At 46.6% G+C, this 16,639-nt stretch overlaps 8 protein-coding genes across 8 annotated transcripts; 4 read left to right on the forward strand and 4 right to left on the reverse strand.

The window, feature by feature from the left end:
* Nucleotides 1-1,181: 1,181 nt before the first annotated feature.
* POJ06DRAFT_39864 (ParB/Sulfiredoxin) lies at nucleotides 1,182-1,870 on the reverse strand. The gene is made up of 3 exons (XM_056190980.1): nucleotides 1,841-1,870; nucleotides 1,468-1,683; nucleotides 1,182-1,416 (listed from the first exon to the last, which is right to left on the reverse strand). The coding sequence occupies exons 2-3, from the start codon at nucleotides 1,671-1,673 to the stop codon at nucleotides 1,239-1,241; spliced, it is 384 nt and encodes a 127-aa protein (XP_056040572.1). The 5' UTR covers nucleotides 1,674-1,683; nucleotides 1,841-1,870; the 3' UTR covers nucleotides 1,182-1,238.
* A 243-nt stretch (nucleotides 1,871-2,113) lies between these two features.
* Nucleotides 2,114-4,122, reverse strand: POJ06DRAFT_215783 (uncharacterized protein). The gene is made up of 4 exons (XM_056185524.1): nucleotides 3,924-4,122; nucleotides 3,466-3,868; nucleotides 3,168-3,412; nucleotides 2,114-3,118 (listed from the first exon to the last, which is right to left on the reverse strand). The coding sequence occupies exons 1-4, from the start codon at nucleotides 4,018-4,020 to the stop codon at nucleotides 2,169-2,171; spliced, it is 1,695 nt and encodes a 564-aa protein (XP_056040573.1). The 5' UTR covers nucleotides 4,021-4,122; the 3' UTR covers nucleotides 2,114-2,168.
* On the forward strand, nucleotides 4,123-5,825 carry POJ06DRAFT_262571 (UNC-50 family-domain-containing protein). The gene is made up of 7 exons (XM_056188768.1): nucleotides 4,123-4,488; nucleotides 4,534-4,637; nucleotides 4,742-5,012; nucleotides 5,063-5,161; nucleotides 5,225-5,304; nucleotides 5,358-5,413; nucleotides 5,469-5,825. Exons 1-7 carry the CDS (start codon nucleotides 4,280-4,282, stop codon nucleotides 5,538-5,540), a joined length of 891 nt encoding a protein of 296 aa, XP_056040574.1. The 5' UTR covers nucleotides 4,123-4,279; the 3' UTR covers nucleotides 5,541-5,825.
* Nucleotides 5,826-6,184: 359 nt separating this feature from the next.
* POJ06DRAFT_262578 (programmed cell death protein 2) lies at nucleotides 6,185-7,549 on the forward strand. The gene is made up of 2 exons (XM_056188769.1): nucleotides 6,185-6,390; nucleotides 6,449-7,549. Exons 1-2 carry the CDS (start codon nucleotides 6,241-6,243, stop codon nucleotides 7,523-7,525), a joined length of 1,227 nt encoding a protein of 408 aa, XP_056040575.1. The 5' UTR covers nucleotides 6,185-6,240; the 3' UTR covers nucleotides 7,526-7,549.
* Nucleotides 7,550-10,681, reverse strand: POJ06DRAFT_262580 (uncharacterized protein). Its single transcript, XM_056188770.1, has 9 exons — nucleotides 10,469-10,681; nucleotides 9,938-10,417; nucleotides 9,703-9,874; nucleotides 9,566-9,653; nucleotides 9,353-9,516; nucleotides 8,981-9,297; nucleotides 8,598-8,927; nucleotides 8,174-8,537; nucleotides 7,550-8,123 (listed from the first exon to the last, which is right to left on the reverse strand). Exons 1-9 carry the CDS (start codon nucleotides 10,535-10,537, stop codon nucleotides 7,666-7,668), a joined length of 2,442 nt encoding a protein of 813 aa, XP_056040576.1. The 5' UTR covers nucleotides 10,538-10,681; the 3' UTR covers nucleotides 7,550-7,665.
* Nucleotides 10,676-13,094, forward strand: POJ06DRAFT_262587 (uncharacterized protein). The gene is made up of 4 exons (XM_056188771.1): nucleotides 10,676-11,741; nucleotides 11,801-11,980; nucleotides 12,035-12,643; nucleotides 12,704-13,094. Exons 1-4 carry the CDS (start codon nucleotides 11,108-11,110, stop codon nucleotides 12,907-12,909), a joined length of 1,629 nt encoding a protein of 542 aa, XP_056040577.1. The 5' UTR covers nucleotides 10,676-11,107; the 3' UTR covers nucleotides 12,910-13,094.
* Nucleotides 13,095-15,493, forward strand: POJ06DRAFT_262594 (Alpha/Beta hydrolase protein). Its single transcript, XM_056188772.1, has 13 exons — nucleotides 13,095-13,377; nucleotides 13,495-13,641; nucleotides 13,697-13,729; nucleotides 13,784-13,842; nucleotides 13,901-13,970; nucleotides 14,033-14,167; nucleotides 14,232-14,265; nucleotides 14,318-14,403; nucleotides 14,457-14,645; nucleotides 14,701-14,839; nucleotides 14,894-15,011; nucleotides 15,067-15,209; nucleotides 15,261-15,493. The coding sequence occupies exons 1-13, from the start codon at nucleotides 13,338-13,340 to the stop codon at nucleotides 15,427-15,429; spliced, it is 1,362 nt and encodes a 453-aa protein (XP_056040578.1). The 5' UTR covers nucleotides 13,095-13,337; the 3' UTR covers nucleotides 15,430-15,493.
* POJ06DRAFT_297532 (Prefoldin subunit-domain-containing protein) lies at nucleotides 15,494-16,637 on the reverse strand. The gene is made up of 7 exons (XM_056190604.1): nucleotides 16,455-16,637; nucleotides 16,278-16,394; nucleotides 16,198-16,213; nucleotides 16,043-16,138; nucleotides 15,885-15,986; nucleotides 15,683-15,832; nucleotides 15,494-15,620 (listed from the first exon to the last, which is right to left on the reverse strand). Exons 1-7 carry the CDS (start codon nucleotides 16,490-16,492, stop codon nucleotides 15,561-15,563), a joined length of 579 nt encoding a protein of 192 aa, XP_056040579.1. The 5' UTR covers nucleotides 16,493-16,637; the 3' UTR covers nucleotides 15,494-15,560.
* Between the last annotated feature and the right edge of the window lie 2 nt (nucleotides 16,638-16,639).

Raw genomic sequence — 16,639 nt, forward strand, 5'->3', positions numbered from 1 at the left:
GTTGTGAGCGTGCGCGTGACTGTGACGGGGCGGGCTGATCCCACGCGCTAAGTCAAGCTAGACAGGGGGGTTTGTGGCCAAACAGTCATGCGGCCGCCACGTCTGCGGATCACGATGCCGGTCAGGTTGACGCGTGACTGACTTGAATCGCGGATACTTCAGCGCAATGTAATTTTTTAGAAACCGCCGGGAATTAACAAGAGTACTTTTTGTTACTTGATTATTTCGAGTCAAAACGATCCAACTCCCGCGGGACAGCGGATACAGTATGACTTGCCTCCTGAAACGCCACCGCAGAGGCCAATCTGCTCAGACCCTCGAACCCGCCACCTTAAGAGTCAACCAACGGCTGCCATCCTTGCGTCTCAATGAGAATTGGCATGGCATAATGGGTAAATTCCGAAAGTATGTAACAAAAATAACGATTGACGACATCAACAAACTCGGCCGGGTGAAAATTTTTCATCGGAAATTACGATCGATCCCACCCTAGCCGACAGCAGAACTTTATGTTCATACTGATTGACATTTTCCTGCACCAGCCCACTTTAGCGACGCACGAAGCATGGGCGAACCGCAAAAACCTTCAATCCACGTTTCCTTGTACCGTTGCGACGTAATTTGTTTCACTGCCCGTTTTGGCAATGAGACGGAGGAGTTGGATTGACGGACATATGCGGACATACCGATTGCGTCATTGGTAGCTTGGTGTTGGTTAGTCTTGTTTGCGACTCGAGTTGCCGTAACTGCAACTTGGGTTACTCTGCGAGTATTGCCTGGCGAGGACGAGGTCGTGGAATTGTCGAATGGCACGACGATCTCGGCTGGCTATTAGGCATGCCAATGGATTGGCATATAGACGACAATTACCAGATCGTACTTTGCTAGAACAGTTGTCGCTTTTTGTTTAGCATTAGGGATTGTCATCGCTTACAAAATGAGATTCTTCCTTGCCTGCGCGGCCTCGATCTGATCTGTGGGAGCCTACACGTGGTGAAGGCAGTCGCATCCCTCCGGTTGTTGGTTCGCTTAGGCCGAATCTTCCATAGAGGGGGTCCGTGCAGACCGATACAGTCAGACCAGACTGATCACTGCACCCAATTTTGCACTGTTCCTTTAATCTAATCGACGTATTTTACAAATTCCTCAGATGATAACCCAACACAGACCAATTAATTCGAAATGAACACCGTATCAAATGCAAACCGCGCGTCCTCTACCCCATTCGCACTCTGTGCTTATACTACTGTAGTGCCGGGCCCGCTCGGAGCATCGGCAGGCCGGTCTTTAAACATCTCGGCCACGCTGCCGCCAACGTACATCTTCAACATCGATTCCGTAACCGGGACGACTTTGCATTTAACCGTTTGTTTGCCGGTGCGTTCGTATGCTTGAAATCTATGGCAGCCTCCAAACCTGCGGTCCGTAAGCTTCACATATACTGCCCCAGTGATGCAATTGACATACCCAAAGTACCAATCCTTGCCATTCTTGCGCACGCGAAGGACGTCGATCGGAGGCAGTCCGTCGTCGATTGCGTCGGGATCAGTTCGCGACAGGGTCTCGATCATGCGACCGATCTTGTCTTCGTCGAGCACGGGCACGATCGGCCGCCGGATCGAGGACAGGGGCAGGAACGATATCCTGTTCATGTTGCTTGTTTGGATTGACATTGTGGTTGACCTTAAAGACAGTTGTGAGATTTCAAAACCGAGATGTTGTTTTTGCCTAAATGCTCAGGGTCCGACTTATATCCCGCGCCACAACGCAATAATTATCAAGCTTATCAAGCGTTCTTGCAAAAAAAAAGCCCAGATCAATCCCGCTTATTGAAAATCACCTTATTCTAACCGTGCGCGGCGGTCCGCTGTCGGAGGCGTCCAATATTCGCTTACCCACCGCGTTCTTAGAAATGTTCTCGGGACAAGGTGGTCTAGCCCTCTGCGCCCCACGTTTGCAATTTATGGGTGTAAATCACAACCTATTGGCACAGTTATGTTGCGGTGTAAGACACCATGACGTCATACAATCGTTGTATCCAGGGGCTAGCCAACCGTTCGAATGATGACCTGACGTCACAAACGATTAAGGTCGAAATGTAGCCGGCAGCAATATCGGATTCAAGTATATTCAATTACAATTGCGGTTCCTAGAAATACAAAAGCCTGCTATACAGCAGTAATAATCCAATACTCTGGACGCCCATTCTCACAATTCTCAACAACCACGCCTTCACTGTCCACGATCTTGCCCGCCCAGGCCATCACCCTCGGCGTCCATTTTTGTTCGCCGAAAATGTTCGAGTTGAGCTCTGCCAGTGGCGGAATATACGTGTCAAACAAGCGTTCGAAATCTTCGACGTAGTCTTCGTTTAGCTCTTCGTCGTTGTTGTAACGCTCGTGCATGGCATCGAGCCAGGCCGCGTACTCAGCCGGAGCCGAGATCAAGAGATGGCTTACAAAGAGAACTAGGATTTGGTCTTCGATGTCCGCGGCCCGGATATCGGACGGTGACGAAACGTCAAATCCTTGTTTGATCGCGCTTGTGAACTCTGCAAACCGTGGAGAAGTGAATATGAGGTCGAGATTCACGCCGCAGTCGGGCAGGCGTTCGTAAACTTTTTTGCTTAGGAATGTGATGTCTTCGGTGTCTGGAGATTCGGGTTGAATGCGCAACGCCTCGTACATCGCCCGCGTAATCGCAAGCAGCGACTGCGACAGAATCTTGGCTTGCTGCGAGATGTAAACCTTCATACTTCGCTGCCGCATGTTCGGGTTCGCCACGCCAGTAACCGAAATCCCACGTAGCTTCATGCTAACCGCATTACACAACTTTCCCAGCGCGTCTAGTTCGCACCGCATTCCGGCCGTCTTGGACAACGGGGGGACTGTCCTCAACGCCAACAGCCTCTGTGTCTCGTGCGCGTTCGCGACAACGATCCGGAAAAAGTTGACGAGATCGTGCGGCAGTGGACTCGATTGGGATAGATGGAATATGCTTTCAGTCATTTCAGACGATACTAGTTGGGCTTTGTCGGGAGTCATGCGCGGATGCCGGAGTTTGAGCGTCACGACATCGAACGCGTTGTTTTCGAGGCAGAAGCCGTAGCCCATGAGTACTGCGCCTGTCAGCGTCATCACATTCACACAAACCAACCAAACACATACATTCTTCGTTGCCCTTTGGGCCGTAATTGTTAAAAACTTCGTCGCCGGCGGCGATAGAATTGCCTGATGAGATCGTGAACGAGTCGGCCGTGGCGCTCCAGTACACCGGTACCTGGGGCTTGTGGTTTAGTGAGTCGACGAGCGGAATGAGAACCGGGTAGGAATGGTCTTTGCTTGTGCCGAATACGATACTGGATGGGAAAGATCTTGACGAAAGAACTGTGCATGCCCACAGATACAGTTCCCTGACGCACAGAATTAGTAAATATTATTGACTATTGTCATCACACTGACTCACCAGCTGAACAAAGTTTTGTTGAATTTAGACGGCAGGTACATCACCCCGCGTTTCCACTCTTCAACCCAAGCATGTCGTCGCAGGTCGACTTCTCCAAACACATTCGTCCCCCTCAACATCTCCATTTCGTCATGACTATAATACAGCGGCGTATCAAACTCCGTGGGCAAGAGCTTGATATACGCAGCCCACGGACTGTCACATCCTAGAATCCGCTGATTGCATAGAAATAAGCGAATTGCAATTTGCGGCGACCGCAGAAATGGGCAAGCGTGCGGGTCGCCCCAGATATGTGCAGCTGCCTTGTCGTAGTCGATTATCAGCGAAGTGGGGCAAGACAGGAGGCGCGTGTTTGGACCGGCGATCTCGGTTTTGGCGTACGCTGTCGAGCCCGAGGTTTCTGCTGCATGGTTAAGTGATTAGTAGCCTGTGGACTGAGGGAGAGGAAAAGTACGTACATTTGGTGATGACCAGCGATGGAGAGCAGTAGCCGCCCTGGGACTCGGCCCACTGTATCAGCTCGTCATATTCATTCGAAGACCTCAGTTCGCCCATAATGATCGCAAGTTCGCATCATTGGCTATTAAACATCAAGAAGTTGGTTGAGATCATGCAAAAAAATTGGATTTCTCTAGTCGTCGCGGTAACGGGCCTTTGTAGCATCGCCAAACTTTAACATGTGGCTGTAGTAGTCGACTCCCCGATACCGACGGCGCCCGTCATCGAGTCCTGTGTTTGTCGCTGTCAATATTACAGCGCAAATATCAAGTACAGCGTCCTTGTCGCTCAAAATCCACAATCTTTCGTGAAGCCTATGGCACTTTCATCAATTCGACGAGCACTAACTCCAGATGCGGGCGACCGGGCCCCGCCAATGACTATCCTCCCGATCTCGGACCATACCTCGTTCTCAGCCCCGCCCTCACCTACCTCATCTGCGCGACGGCAGTCGAGATTTTCAAGACATTCGAACTCCACATATGCCAATTTTACGTCACTGAGGTTGCCGGTCGTGTTACGGAGGTTAGTTGCAGTGAAAATGCTGGTCGAGCAGTATTGACGGGGTAGGCTATTTAAACCGCCGACGTTGGACTTTGAGACTGCGATATGGGAGATTTGTTATTTATTCATCGCACCAAAGAAGGTGTATCGGCAGATATATTATCATGTGCGTGTGGCGTTTATAGAATTGAAGCTGAGGCTGATGCTAACACTTGACAGAAACGTAAGACTGAATACTTAGACTCGGCGAGCGATGCTAATGACCTAACCTCAGAGACGAAAAATACATGGGCCAGAGACGATCCTTCTTTTGTGCTCCTTTTGTCTTTTTTCTTGATGCTGTCGGCTGTGGCTTGGGGAATCGCGTATTCGCCAGGATTCTTCCCCATAATCCGGCTCATGTTCAATATCGTGTTTGTAGACTTTTTATTGACTGGCTCGATAATCGCGACGATTGGGTGGTTGCTGGCTGGCAGATTCTTGAGACAGCGAAGTACGAGGGGTATCATGAGCATGGCTCAGCAAGACAACAAACTGGAATGGGCGTACGTCACAATGTCGATTTTGGATGTGTGGGTGGCTAAGGTTTGCTTAGATACTGCTTTGACGTGCATTGCAACTCGTTTTTGATTATATGGTTCTGCCTTTACGTCTTGCAGTTCGTCATGCTGCCGATTATAATCAAGGACAATTGGTAGGTCCCATAGGCTGTTCGGCTTTTTTTTTTTGAGACTAAATATGCTAACCCCCGAGTTAGGTTCTCGCTGTTGCTTGGAAACTCATTATATCTCGGAGCGTTCTCGTACTACGTCGTCGTCACGTACCTAGGTTATAGCGGTGCGTTTTCTTGCATTGGTGAGACTGTACAGTAATACTGACAATGAGCTTAGCCCTTCCATTCTTAGAACACACTGAATTGATACTATTTCCGATATTAGTCTTTGTGGTATGTCTATGTTTGACGTCGTAAGTGGGTGACTGTGTAAGTTAACATACCCTAGGTCTTGTTCCTCGCCAGTCTGTTCGGGTTTAATATTTCGAGACATGCTGTAAAATTCTACTTTGGGTCATAACTGGTATATATTTGACGACGATGGCCGGCACATAATCGCACACCGCGCTTCATGGTTCTAGTCAGTCAAACCAACGGCGATGAGGTTCTTTGCGATGAAAAAGGCCGGATTAACACGCCATAATTTCATATTTACGGGCGTGGCGATTGTATATATAATTTCGATTCTTGGTGTTATACATTTCTGTATCCACTTGTATTGTTAGACGTCCACGACCCTTACGAACAACGTCCGAAGGCTGGTGGCGTCTTGCATGCACTTCTGGCCAGACCAGAAGGCAAGGTGACAAGCCTCAACCCTTCACTACTCTCGCCCGAAGGCTCAAATAGATCCGCTCTCTATATACCACAAAAAAAAAAAAAGAAAAAAAAATTAATGAACATCCCATTTGGACAAAGGTGTAGACCTCACGCAAAACAAAAACCCAGAGGGAAAACAAAAAAAAATTCATGAGTTAAAACCTAACACTGTTTACTAGAACATCCATTGGACAAAGGTGTTAGGGAAACAATCTCACGGAAAAAAACAAAAGCACAAACATTCCGTATCCAGTGAGCCACTTAGACGGTTCTAAACCCTTAGCATGTAATCGGCTCGGCATCTACCCCTGAAATTTTTCTAGAGTCCTTAGACTTCAAACAAGATCCAGTTCTACGCAAAATTAACGAGCATAGCTTTGCGGATCTACTAGGTAAACAGTATGTCGGGTGAAGATGATTATGAGTCAGATTCCGATATGTCTGTCGACTCACACTCTGTGAGTGGGAAGACATCGGTCCTGTTGGGATACCCTGATGAGCCGGCCGACGAGTCTGCTTCGGCATTGGATACTCGGATAGGTGGACTTCCTGTACGTATATATAGTACATATTTGTCCCTGAGTATTAACATTCATTCACTTCACTTAGATTTGGTTAAATCCGTCGTCACCACCCAGCGCCTCTCTTGCGAAATGCAAAAACTGCAAATCAGTCATGGCCCTACTCCTCCAAGCCTACGCAGCTCTAGAAGACACACTCTACGAACGCGTGATCTATGTCTACGCGTGCAAAAAAGCAGGATGTCGACGGCGTCCTGGATCAGTAAGGGCGTTCAGGGGTCTCATGCGTGATGAGGACAAAATGCGGGCAGTCGCGGAGAAGCAGAAAAATGAGGAGGAGAGACGCAAAAGTAAGGCTGCTGAGGCTATGGAGAAGCGTAAGCAGCAGCAGCAGGCTGATCTTGGAAATGTACTTTTTGGTGACGGTTTTAGTGATGCTGCTAATCCGTTTGGAGATCCCGAGGCGTCAGCAAAACCGAGCACGAGTGCCGGTGCCCGTCTAAATGAGATTGCGCAAGTTTCGGAATCTTTGGAACGTACGACCATCGGTGCTGCACAACGGCAAGATGCACCAATCCAGACACCGTTTGAGTCATGGCCACCAGCGGAGGATTTGGAGAGTTACAAGTCCTGGTTCCTGTACGTCGAAAGCGAATACTTGACGAATAAGTTTGATGAAATTAGCCAAAGAGTCGAGGTTTTGGCAGATACGTCAGGAGGAAGTGGCAATGATGGTCCAGACGAGTGGTCTAACTTGCCTGAGAGCAGCAGCAATATCGATAAGGTGTTCCAGAATTTTGCCGACATTGTTGCAGACAATCCCGAGCAAGTTGTTCGTTATGAGCGTAAAGGATCACCGTTGTTTTACTCCAAAACTGACGAAGTCGGAAAGCTTTTGATAAATGGAAATACTGGTCATTATGACAGTAACCTGATACCTCCCTGCGAGGTTTGTGGGTCGGTCCGAGTGTTTGAGCTTCAGTTAATGCCATATGCGATACAAGTTTTGGAACAGGGAAACGACATCGACATCTTTAACGGGATGGAATGGGGGACTATTATCGTTGGAACATGTAAAAATGATTGCGCTCCGCCGACGATAGATAAAATGGGCGTGGCATATCAGGAGGAATGGCTCGGCGTTCAATGGGAAGAGACTAAATAGTGATGTGCATGCTGAGTGCGGCTGTTGTGCTCTAAATTGCATTTCGTTTTGAACTATGTACAACTACTCTCTATCTCAATATCGTACAGAATCCAACTATATCGTATCCAATGTCGCAACGTAATCATCTATTGCAAACATTACAAATACCGGGGCACTTTCACCTCATCGTAGAACTGAACAATGTCGCCTTCTTCAAAATCATCGAAATCCTTGAAGGTCATTCCACACTCGTTTCCCTTCGTCAGCTCAGTCGCATCATGCTTTCCCTGTTTTAGAGAGTCCAACGCGCCATCAAAGATAATATCCTTATTTCGCAGTACACGAACGGTGGTACCTCGCTTAGCCGTACCGTTAGTAATTCGGCATCCTGCAATCTTGGTCACAGTCTTCTTTTCAGTGAACCTAAAGATGGCTCTGATTTCTGCTTCACCATTCACTTTAGTCTCAATAATTGGATCCAACAATTCAGATACGCGCTGTGTCACGTCCTGGAGCAAGTGATAAATGATCGTGTGAGACACGACCTTAACGTTGTGTTTGGTTGCGGTGGCGAGCAAATCTCGGTCCGAACGAACATTGAAGCACAAAATATCCGCTACAACTGTATCAGAGCAATCTCATACGTAAAACCTGAAATTAACTCACCGTTTGAAACTTCAGCAAGGAGCACATCTGACTCCGTTGGCGGACCAACGTCTGAGTGCACGACTCTGCATTTAACCTCGTCGTTGCCGATATCTTGTATCGCATCCGTTACGGCTTCGACAGAGCCGCTTACATCTGCTTTCAAGACGTAATTGCGAACCTTTGAGCCGTCGTCATGAGAGTCTTCAACCAATTGAGGCGTCGCATTTCTGGAGGCTTTGCGTGATCGCTCGCTTCGGCCTGCATTTTCCTCCCGTTCGATACGGTCAAGACGGCGCTTTTCGTTAATGACTTCAATATCCTTATGCGCCTTCTTAAGTCCTCGTTTCTTCAGTCTATGTTCCACAACGTCTTTTGCGTGTTGCTAAATCAAATATTAATGAATCATGCGTCTTAGAGCAGAACCACCGCAATGATGCCATACCTCATTATCAGCTTGTAGGACTTCATCTCCAGCCTCTGGCAGACTCTTCCAACCATCGACTTCTACCGGCTGACCCGGTCTCGCTTCCTTAATTGCTGTTCCATACTCGTCTTTAAGGGACCTAACACGTGTATATGCAGTTCCTGCAACCAAGAATGACCCCGGCTTTAAAGTACCTCTCCGGATGACTACGGTGGCAACATTTCCTCTCCCCTTCTTGAGCTCAGACTCGATAGTCCAGCCTTCCGCGTTTCCAGTTGGCTCAGCCCGAAGATCAAGCATTTCTGATAATGTAATAATCGCCTCTTCCAAATCCGGAATACCTTGCCCCTAAAGCTCAAAAAGATTAGACAGCGATCGGGTTTATCTTCGTGACTACATACCGTAAGCCCCGAGACTGGAACAGCCATAGTATCGCCTCCGTAGCCTTCGACATATACACCATTCGCGCCAAGATCTTGCATGACGCGGTTGATATCAGTATTTGGTTTATCGACTTTGTTAATAGCGACAATTATCGGAACATTAGAATTATTTGCGTGCTTAACGGCTTCCTTTGTTTGTGGCATAACCGAATCATCCGCAGCCACAACAAGGACGACGATGTCGGTGATGTTTGCTCCACGTTGCCGCATCTTCAGAAAGGCCGCATGTCCCGGTGTATCCAGAAAGGTGATCCGCTGTCCAGTAGAGAGGGGAACTAGGAGCAATTGTCAATCTAATCTCCGTCACGTGCACAGGACATAGAGACAGACCTGAGAAAGCACCGATGTGCTGCGTTATACCGCCGTGCTCTGAGGCTGCTATTCTTGACTTTCTCAGATAATCCAAGATTGTTGTTTTCCCGTGGTCAACGTGGCCCATAATAGTTACAAAAGGAGGACGCGGAGGAACTGCCTCTTTATCTGTAGGCAGAGGTCTGAGCAGCTGTCAGGACAATTCTATAAATACAATTAGTAGATACGTACTGAGCCAATAAGTCTCCATCGTCCGACTCTGTTTCCGGCTCAAAGCCATATTCCATGGCGATTAAGCTTGCAACTTCATAGTCCAAAACTACTAATGATTAGTCGGTGGCCAACCTTATTGTCAGAACGACACCCACCGTGGTTAAAATCCGTATTCTCGAAACCCATACTCCTCAAACTCTTGACAAGAAGCTGCTGACGAACGCCAAGAAGCGATGCCAAATTGCTAACAGTGATAAATGCAGGAATAGGTAAGCTGGGAGTAACTAGTCGCGCCCTGTAAGGGTCGTTCCTGTTCTTTTTTGATTTCTAGAGGACATTAGCTATTCACGCAAGCGGTAACCGACATAACCAGACAAATCTGCGTCATACCTTACTTCTGACCACTTCGATATCATCAAAAATTTGGTCCAGTTCCTCGTCGACTTCATCGGTTATGTCCAGCTCCCGGCTTCGAGTACTTCTCTCTAAGGAATCATCCATAGAATTGACATAGTTGCCTTTAGAGCTCTTGTCGTTTTTCACAGACTTCTTACTGCTCTGCTTTTGATGTTTTTTCCTGTCTCGTTCTTTGTAAGCATCTGTACGGGACTGGGAAGATTTCCCAGTCGCTTCCGGTGGCCACGTTCGTGGAGGTGGGTGAATCTCAGTGCCACTTCTGTCGTTCTTTTTGCCTACAGGCGGCCGTTTCTTAGTCAATTCATTCCTTCGCTGTCCTTTTGAATGGTCGAAAGTGAAATTTCCAAACGAAACGTCGAATCCACCCGGAGCTAATTCGTTGTCTGAAGCTGCATAGAACTTTGGTGTACCAGCATGATACAATCGGGTCACGCGTGAGCATCGCAGGGGAGTCTATGGCAATTAGCCAAACATGTATAGAAAAAGCTATAAAACTGCACAGACCTTGAATACAAGTCCCCCTACGACCTTCATCATTGCTAGCGACCGCGATATGAGTAGCGTGGTGTCCATCCGACTATTGAAAAGTTCGCCTTGGGTCTGTAGCTCCGAACTGACTCCCCTGCAGATTCGTCAATTTTTATAGGCTCGACACGCCCCAAGCATCACGTATTTCGTGCTGCACATAATCGTTAATAATACTTTGCCCTAATTATATTAGCCTTACAGACGCCAATCACGAGAGACAAACCGGAAAAATACAACATATTTATCAGTCCATCGTCGTCATTTGGCAAAGAACGTGGTTCTCCTAGCACATCTTTCAACAGAAACTTCCGGTGAATTCCCGTATTGTTGTATTGACAATTTGCTGGAGTATATTTAAATCCGAAAGTTACACGACAACCGCCCATCTTCGCACGTCAACAAATCTATAGTCCATCCCTTTTGATTCCATTTGATCACGAGTCAGTCATCCGGCTAACAACTCGGCGTATCATCCAACTTCGTATCATCTACATTGATTTGATTGGCAAATTATAAGAGAAATCTTATCAGAACGTTTACGAAGTAATCACGGCTGAGAGTGAAACCTTTGCCACTCCTCTTCCCCATCCTCCACATACACCACAGCCTGACCAAATGTCTGGACAATCTCCGGATTCAACTTCCGAAAATGCACAACCAGCTATTGCTCCAGTGGCTGACATAACTATCGAGTCGATCTTGGGCCTAGCAATGGCTACTGGCGCTATGCCGCCTCAAACTGATCAAACTGAGTCATATCCAGCCTATCGAGACCGGCCGAATACCTTACCTGCGCTCAACAATTTTGCAGGAAGTGAAATTAATGCCGGTAGTGGTGCCTCGTCCAACCCTGTTTTCTTCGTCGACGACTCCAATCCCAAGGAAGAAGCATCCACAGATGCGTCCGCATATTCAGAAGCGCCTCAACCTCCTGTAGAGTCTCAAAATCGACCTCTGCAAAGATCTGCTGCTGCATATCCAACATATACAGATAGTGGCTTTACTGAGCCTACATATGGCCCGTACGACCATGATTCCGATAGCAAATCCGAGGTCCAGGGTGAACAACGAGAACAAGGACGATCGCGTCGCTCATTTCAATCTGGCAGATCGCTATCAGTGTCAGAGTTGAAGGCGCCATTTTCAGACTTTGAGGAACAAGAATATGATAAATTTCTTAGAAATGAACAGGAACACGTTGCCCGTGGAGAATGGGATAAGTTTCCGATCGGGTCTAGATTATTTATAGGTATGGCTTATTTGCGTAGGGACAGACGTGGAATGACCGTGGTCTAATGATGTGAATAGGAAATCTTCCAACCGACAGCATAAACAAGAGACAATTGTTCCGCATCTTTTCGAAGTTTGGCGAACTGGCTCAAATATCGATTAAGCAAGCATATGGATTCGTCCAATTTTTGAAAGCGGAGGATTGTGCGAGAGCTATCGACAGCGAACAAGGGACGGTAGTTGCTGGTAGAAAAATACGTAAGGTGGACCCATTTATGTTGCGATCACTGAGGCTGACCAAAATTTGCATAGATTTGGAAGAGTCCAAACCACAGGGAGCAAAACGAGATAAAGGCGATCGCGATCGCTACGGTGATAGTTCTCGTAGTCAGCGCCGGTCAGAATCACCTGACGGTAGAGGTCGGAACAGACAAGGACGCGGTGGCAGGACGAGTACACAGAATAAAGGCGGATCGTATGGAGGATACTTAGGGCGTCAAGAGCAAGAAAATGACTATGGTGATCGGTACAGACGTGAATTGTCGCCACGGAGAGGTCGAAATGACAGAGGTTATCGTGAGCGATCACCTCCTTCGCGATATCGACGGTCACCGTCTCCAGCTGAGGATTGGCCATTGCCCCGACGACGACCAGAAGAGATTCCGGAATGCCAGATTCTGGTCACAGACAGAGTAGACAGAAATTTCGTTTGGTATGTCCGAAAAGCGTTTGAAGATCGCTACGTCAAAGTAGATGTACTTGATATTTCAGCCCGACTCTCTATGTCCTCGGTTATCCGACAGATGATTATCGAAGGCGTGTTTGCTGTAGTGTTCCTCAATATGGACTTGCAGAACCAGGCAAAGCTTTCTCTCCAAGTTTTTGAGAAAACGCCAGGTGTTACGACTGTTCGGTTTGATGGTAAGATGAGTTATTTTGTGACCGGAAGTCATCGGAGTGTGTAACTAACGTTCTTTGCAGAGTACATGTCCATTGACATTCCTCTTGGTGCTGAGATCGTCGTTAGAACTAAGCAGAAGTTACAGCCACAACCTCAGGCTGCGGCAGGCGTACCGGCCAACGCGCTTGCTCAGTATTTGTTAGGAGCACTTTCTCAACAACAGCAGCCAGTTCCCGGCGCATATGCTGGACAAGTCCCGCAAGGTAACCCCTACAACATGAATTAGCGGTGATCTTGTATGCGTGAAATCGTTTTGTAAAAAATTCCATAGCTTGGGTTTTGGATGACTGCAATCTAGCGACCGGATGAATGAAAAAGCTTGTGTATGCGTTTTGTATTATTATGCTGTCTGTCTGCTAAATATGTAACATTTAATTTGAGGCGTATTTTTTAATGAACAACGTATTTACGACAAGATTAATGCACTTCTCATCAAATGCAACTTTGCGTATGAATTGGTCCTTGTTCAACCCGGATGAATCAGAAGCAAATGTTTAGATGCGCCCGGACCCTGAATTTTGTTCGATTCATGAGGGATGCGGTAAGCGCTCGCTATCGCTATTGTAACCTATTTCGAGGTCTCCATGATATGACTAGATCCCTAGCTACCCACCAAACAATCACCATAGGCAAAATTTTATCCGCAAGATCGAGATGGCAGCATTTGACATGACTGACTCCTATCATGTTCAAGGCAAGTTGACTAACGCCTCTAGAGTTCAGATTTGAGGCATTTGCCCCTGCGTGCTCATCGCTCCACAAACTGGTCCTAGCGAATTCCATGAATCTGACGTTGATATACATACTATAGGGATTCGCGTATTTGAATACTTGTTTGTAGTACCGCTAGACTACAATGAGCCAAAGAACGGGCAAATTATTAAGATCTTCGCGCGGCGCGTTGTCCCCATCGAAGAGGCTGACGAGACCGACCCGGACAAGTGCAAGAGGCCATATAGTAAGATATTGTATCACAATTATGGTATACAACCAATAGGGCTAATTTTGACTAGTTGTCTACCTTCAGGGAGGACCGGGATTTGAATGTAAGAGAAGTTTATGAAAGGATTACTCCTGTCAATGGCTGACTGAGAGATCAGGTGAGGCTCCGTTATCGAAGTCCGGCCGGACAAAGGAATTGATTGACCGGGGTTATCAAGTATTCTGCCTTGCTACTTCTGCGGTTTGACTTACGGTGGTGGTCTAATATCTAATAGGTGCTGTACTTAGACCAACGAGGAACTGGATATAGCAACCAAATATCATTCGGTACACTACAGTCGAAGGGTAATTGTAGCTTCAGAGCAGTACCACACGAATGATGTTCTAATATGTGGCTGGTATTACAGGAACGGATGAGGAAAAGGCCAGATATTTGTCTCTATTCCGAGCTGATAGTATTGTACATGACTGCGAGGAAATCCGGCAGGCATTACTTAATAATGCCACAGAAAAGAAATGGTCATTGCTAGGACAGTCCTTTGGTGAGTATTCACAAGATTAACTGGCTTTCAGAGCTTAATCAATTCTGACAATGTTCAATAATAGGTGGATTCTGCGCCGTTACCTATTTGTCATTGTAGTAAGTGGGTCTGGATCCTAGAACGAAATATACAGTACCTAATAGTTATCAGCCCGGAGAGCCTAAAAGATGTTCTTATAACTGGAGGTGTCCCTCCTCTTGCGAATAATCCAGATCCAGTATACGAGGCCTTGTACAGTATGTCCAATGCCTATGGGATATTACTGCAAATGCTGACCAGGCGTCATTAGAGCGGGTTATAAGGCGTAACGAGGCTTACTACGAGAAGTTTCCCAAGGATATCCAGAAAGTTCGCAAGATTCTTAGTTATTTAGCCACCCACGAAGTTATGCTCCCCAACGGTGGCATCTTGTCAGTTGAGAGGTTCCAGCAGCTTGGGCTTGATTTTGGAAGACATCAAGGCCTTGATAGTGTACATCGTATGTATAGGTTCAGTTCTCTCGCCAATATGACAGGACGCTAATATAGTTACAGAGCTGGTTTCAAAGGCTTCGTTTGATCTAGATATTTTTGGGGAAATTACATACAATACTCGAAGTCGAATTGAGAGTGCGCAGGGATTCGACACGAATATATTGTACGCATGTATTCATGAAGCGATTTATTGTCAAGGGTAAGGATATTATGTTTGTCCGCGATCTAAGAATAAGCTGACTGTGCCGACCAGCGAAGCGAGCAATTGGTCCGCCGAACGTCTGAGATCCCAGCACAGTCATCTTTTTAACTGGGATGTTGTATCCGCGCAGAGTGACCCAAATGTGCCAATCTTCTTCACTGGTGAAATGGTAAGCATATTTTTTACGCTAATAATGTGCAGACAGTTGATCATGTGTCTAAAAGATTTTCAAATCGATGTTCGACGATTACGCAGAACTGAGAGACCTGAAAGGTGCTGCGGATATATTGGCAGCCAAGACCGATTGGCCTAAGCTATATGACATCGCGACATTAAACAAGACCAGCGCCAGAGTATCTGCTGTTTCGTAAGTATCATAGTGGTAAAATGTCCAGGCGCTGTAACTAAGTTAGTGTAGGTACTATAACGACATTTATGTTGACTTAGATTTATCAGTCGAAGCTGCATCGCAAATCAATGGCTGCAGACAATGGGTTACAAGTGAGTTTCTTCACAATGGGCTGACTGTCAATCCCTCAAGGGTTCTAGGAGAGCTCTTCCGATTGTTAGAGAATGATGTAGAGTAACTGCTGGCATGACATGATCCGCATGGTTTTACAGTAATGTTTGCATATGTTACAAGTCCTCTAGTGTACTTTCTAGATTGCGAACTCCTTATATAATACATAGATGCCAGACAAGTAGTCTCTTGAGTCAATTATTTTACTGCAGCGGCTTGTTTCTCCTCTCTCCGCTGTTGGACATCCCAATTATAAACCTGCAACAAGGATCATTAGTGCACGTTCCCGCGAGACAGTCTATCCCATAGCCGTCACTTACTCTCGCAGTATTGACCTCAACAGTCGTTATATTTTCTCTCAGAAATTCTAAATCCTCTTGACAAGTCTTCAATGATTCCTTTGCGGCGTTGAGCTTCGATGTCAATAGGTCCGTTGCTTCTCCTATGGGGTACTCCAACATAACGTTTGCCTAGATGCGCATTAAACCAGACTGTAATCTATGAAAATTCAGAATTACGTACACCTAGCCATAAGTAAACAGTGTCAGTGGGAGTTATGTTGGCCTTTGCATACAAGGTGTCGTTAAGTTCGAATGTAGTCGATAATGTAGAATCATCAGAATTCTATCATGGTAATGTTAGACTATCAATTGCTATACCTTATTGGCGCGTAAATTTACCCTTTTTGAATCAAGAAACAGTACGCTATCAAGAGTCTTCTGGATGTCTGGGATCTTCTCTCGTAGGCTTGCTGCACGTCGTAGAGTGCTCATTTCCTTCAGAACGTCAGAAAATCGACTCGATATCAGCCATTATTTCGTTCGACTGGGCATACCATATATTTGTATTTACTAGGCAACATAATTAGCATTAATGATTACTCAAGCAACATCAGTATCAGAAGCATATGGATACCTTAACATCTCTTGAAATGATTGTAATACCGACTCGACCTGATCTCGACTTCTCACGTAATCCTCGACAACTTCGATAAATGGTGCCTGTGGAATCCCCCGAGGATTGACATAGCCGCTATTTATTAGATTCGTTAATGCTTGCGCGTCTTGAGCGTTGCAGATCGTGTTGACTTACGTTTCGCCTGGCATCCTAGGTGCTGTAGAAGAAGCCATAATTATATGTATTGCTGGCTATATACTTCGAGTAGAAGGACGCTAAACCGAGACTTAAGGGGTTATCTCGTGTGTTAGTCTTGCAAATAACGTGTGGAGTACGGGTTCCACGGCTTAAATCGTTAGCAGATCAAATCGCTGGTAGAT

The sequence above is a fragment of the Lipomyces tetrasporus genome, assembly GCF_029532465.1.
Source record: "Lipomyces tetrasporus strain NRRL Y-64009 chromosome Unknown POJ06scaffold_12, whole genome shotgun sequence".
Taxonomy (NCBI): Eukaryota; Fungi; Ascomycota; class Lipomycetes; order Lipomycetales; family Lipomycetaceae; genus Lipomyces; species Lipomyces tetrasporus.

Coding starts and splice junctions, on each gene's coding strand:
- POJ06DRAFT_39864 (XM_056190980.1), bottom strand. CDS start 1,673: ATGTCAATCCAAACAAGCAACATGAACAGGATATCGTTCCTGCCCCTG. Junction 1,417..1,467: donor GGCAAGGATTGGTACTTTGG/GTATGTCAATTG, acceptor TACGGACCGCAG/GTTTGGAGGCTGCCATAGAT.
- POJ06DRAFT_215783 (XM_056185524.1), bottom strand. CDS start 4,020: ATGGGCGAACTGAGGTCTTCGAATGAATATGACGAGCTGATACAGTGG. Junction 3,413..3,465: donor AACAAAACTTTGTTCAGCTG/GTGAGTCAGTGT, acceptor TCTGTGCGTCAG/GGAACTGTATCTGTGGGCAT. Junction 3,119..3,167: donor CCCAAAGGGCAACGAAGAAT/GTATGTGTTTGG, acceptor TGACAGGCGCAG/TACTCATGGGCTACGGCTTC.
- POJ06DRAFT_262571 (XM_056188768.1), top strand. CDS start 4,280: ATGGCACTTTCATCAATTCGACGAGCACTAACTCCAGATGCGGGCGAC. Junction 5,013..5,062: donor GACAACAAACTGGAATGGGC/GTACGTCACAAT, acceptor AGGTTTGCTTAG/ATACTGCTTTGACGTGCATT. Junction 5,162..5,224: donor ATTATAATCAAGGACAATTG/GTAGGTCCCATA, acceptor CCCCCGAGTTAG/GTTCTCGCTGTTGCTTGGAA.
- POJ06DRAFT_262578 (XM_056188769.1), top strand. CDS start 6,241: ATGTCGGGTGAAGATGATTATGAGTCAGATTCCGATATGTCTGTCGAC. Junction 6,391..6,448: donor CTCGGATAGGTGGACTTCCT/GTACGTATATAT, acceptor CACTTCACTTAG/ATTTGGTTAAATCCGTCGTC.
- POJ06DRAFT_262580 (XM_056188770.1), bottom strand. CDS start 10,537: ATGGACACCACGCTACTCATATCGCGGTCGCTAGCAATGATGAAGGTC. Junction 9,654..9,702: donor GAATACGGATTTTAACCACG/GTGGGTGTCGTT, acceptor AATCATTAGTAG/TTTTGGACTATGAAGTTGCA. Junction 9,517..9,565: donor GATGGAGACTTATTGGCTCA/GTACGTATCTAC, acceptor ACAGCTGCTCAG/ACCTCTGCCTACAGATAAAG.
- POJ06DRAFT_262587 (XM_056188771.1), top strand. CDS start 11,108: ATGTCTGGACAATCTCCGGATTCAACTTCCGAAAATGCACAACCAGCT. Junction 11,981..12,034: donor AGTTGCTGGTAGAAAAATAC/GTAAGGTGGACC, acceptor AAATTTGCATAG/ATTTGGAAGAGTCCAAACCA. Junction 12,644..12,703: donor TACGACTGTTCGGTTTGATG/GTAAGATGAGTT, acceptor CGTTCTTTGCAG/AGTACATGTCCATTGACATT.
- POJ06DRAFT_262594 (XM_056188772.1), top strand. CDS start 13,338: ATGGCAGCATTTGACATGACTGACTCCTATCATGTTCAAG. Junction 13,378..13,494: donor TGACTCCTATCATGTTCAAG/GCAAGTTGACTA, acceptor TACATACTATAG/GGATTCGCGTATTTGAATAC. Junction 14,646..14,700: donor AGGCCTTGATAGTGTACATC/GTATGTATAGGT, acceptor ATATAGTTACAG/AGCTGGTTTCAAAGGCTTCG.
- POJ06DRAFT_297532 (XM_056190604.1), bottom strand. CDS start 16,492: ATGGCTTCTTCTACAGCACCTAGGATGCCAGGCGAAAC. Junction 16,395..16,454: donor CCTAGGATGCCAGGCGAAAC/GTAAGTCAACAC, acceptor TCTAATAAATAG/CGGCTATGTCAATCCTCGGG. Junction 15,833..15,884: donor CTGTTTACTTATGGCTAGGT/GTACGTAATTCT, acceptor ATGCGCATCTAG/GCAAACGTTATGTTGGAGTA.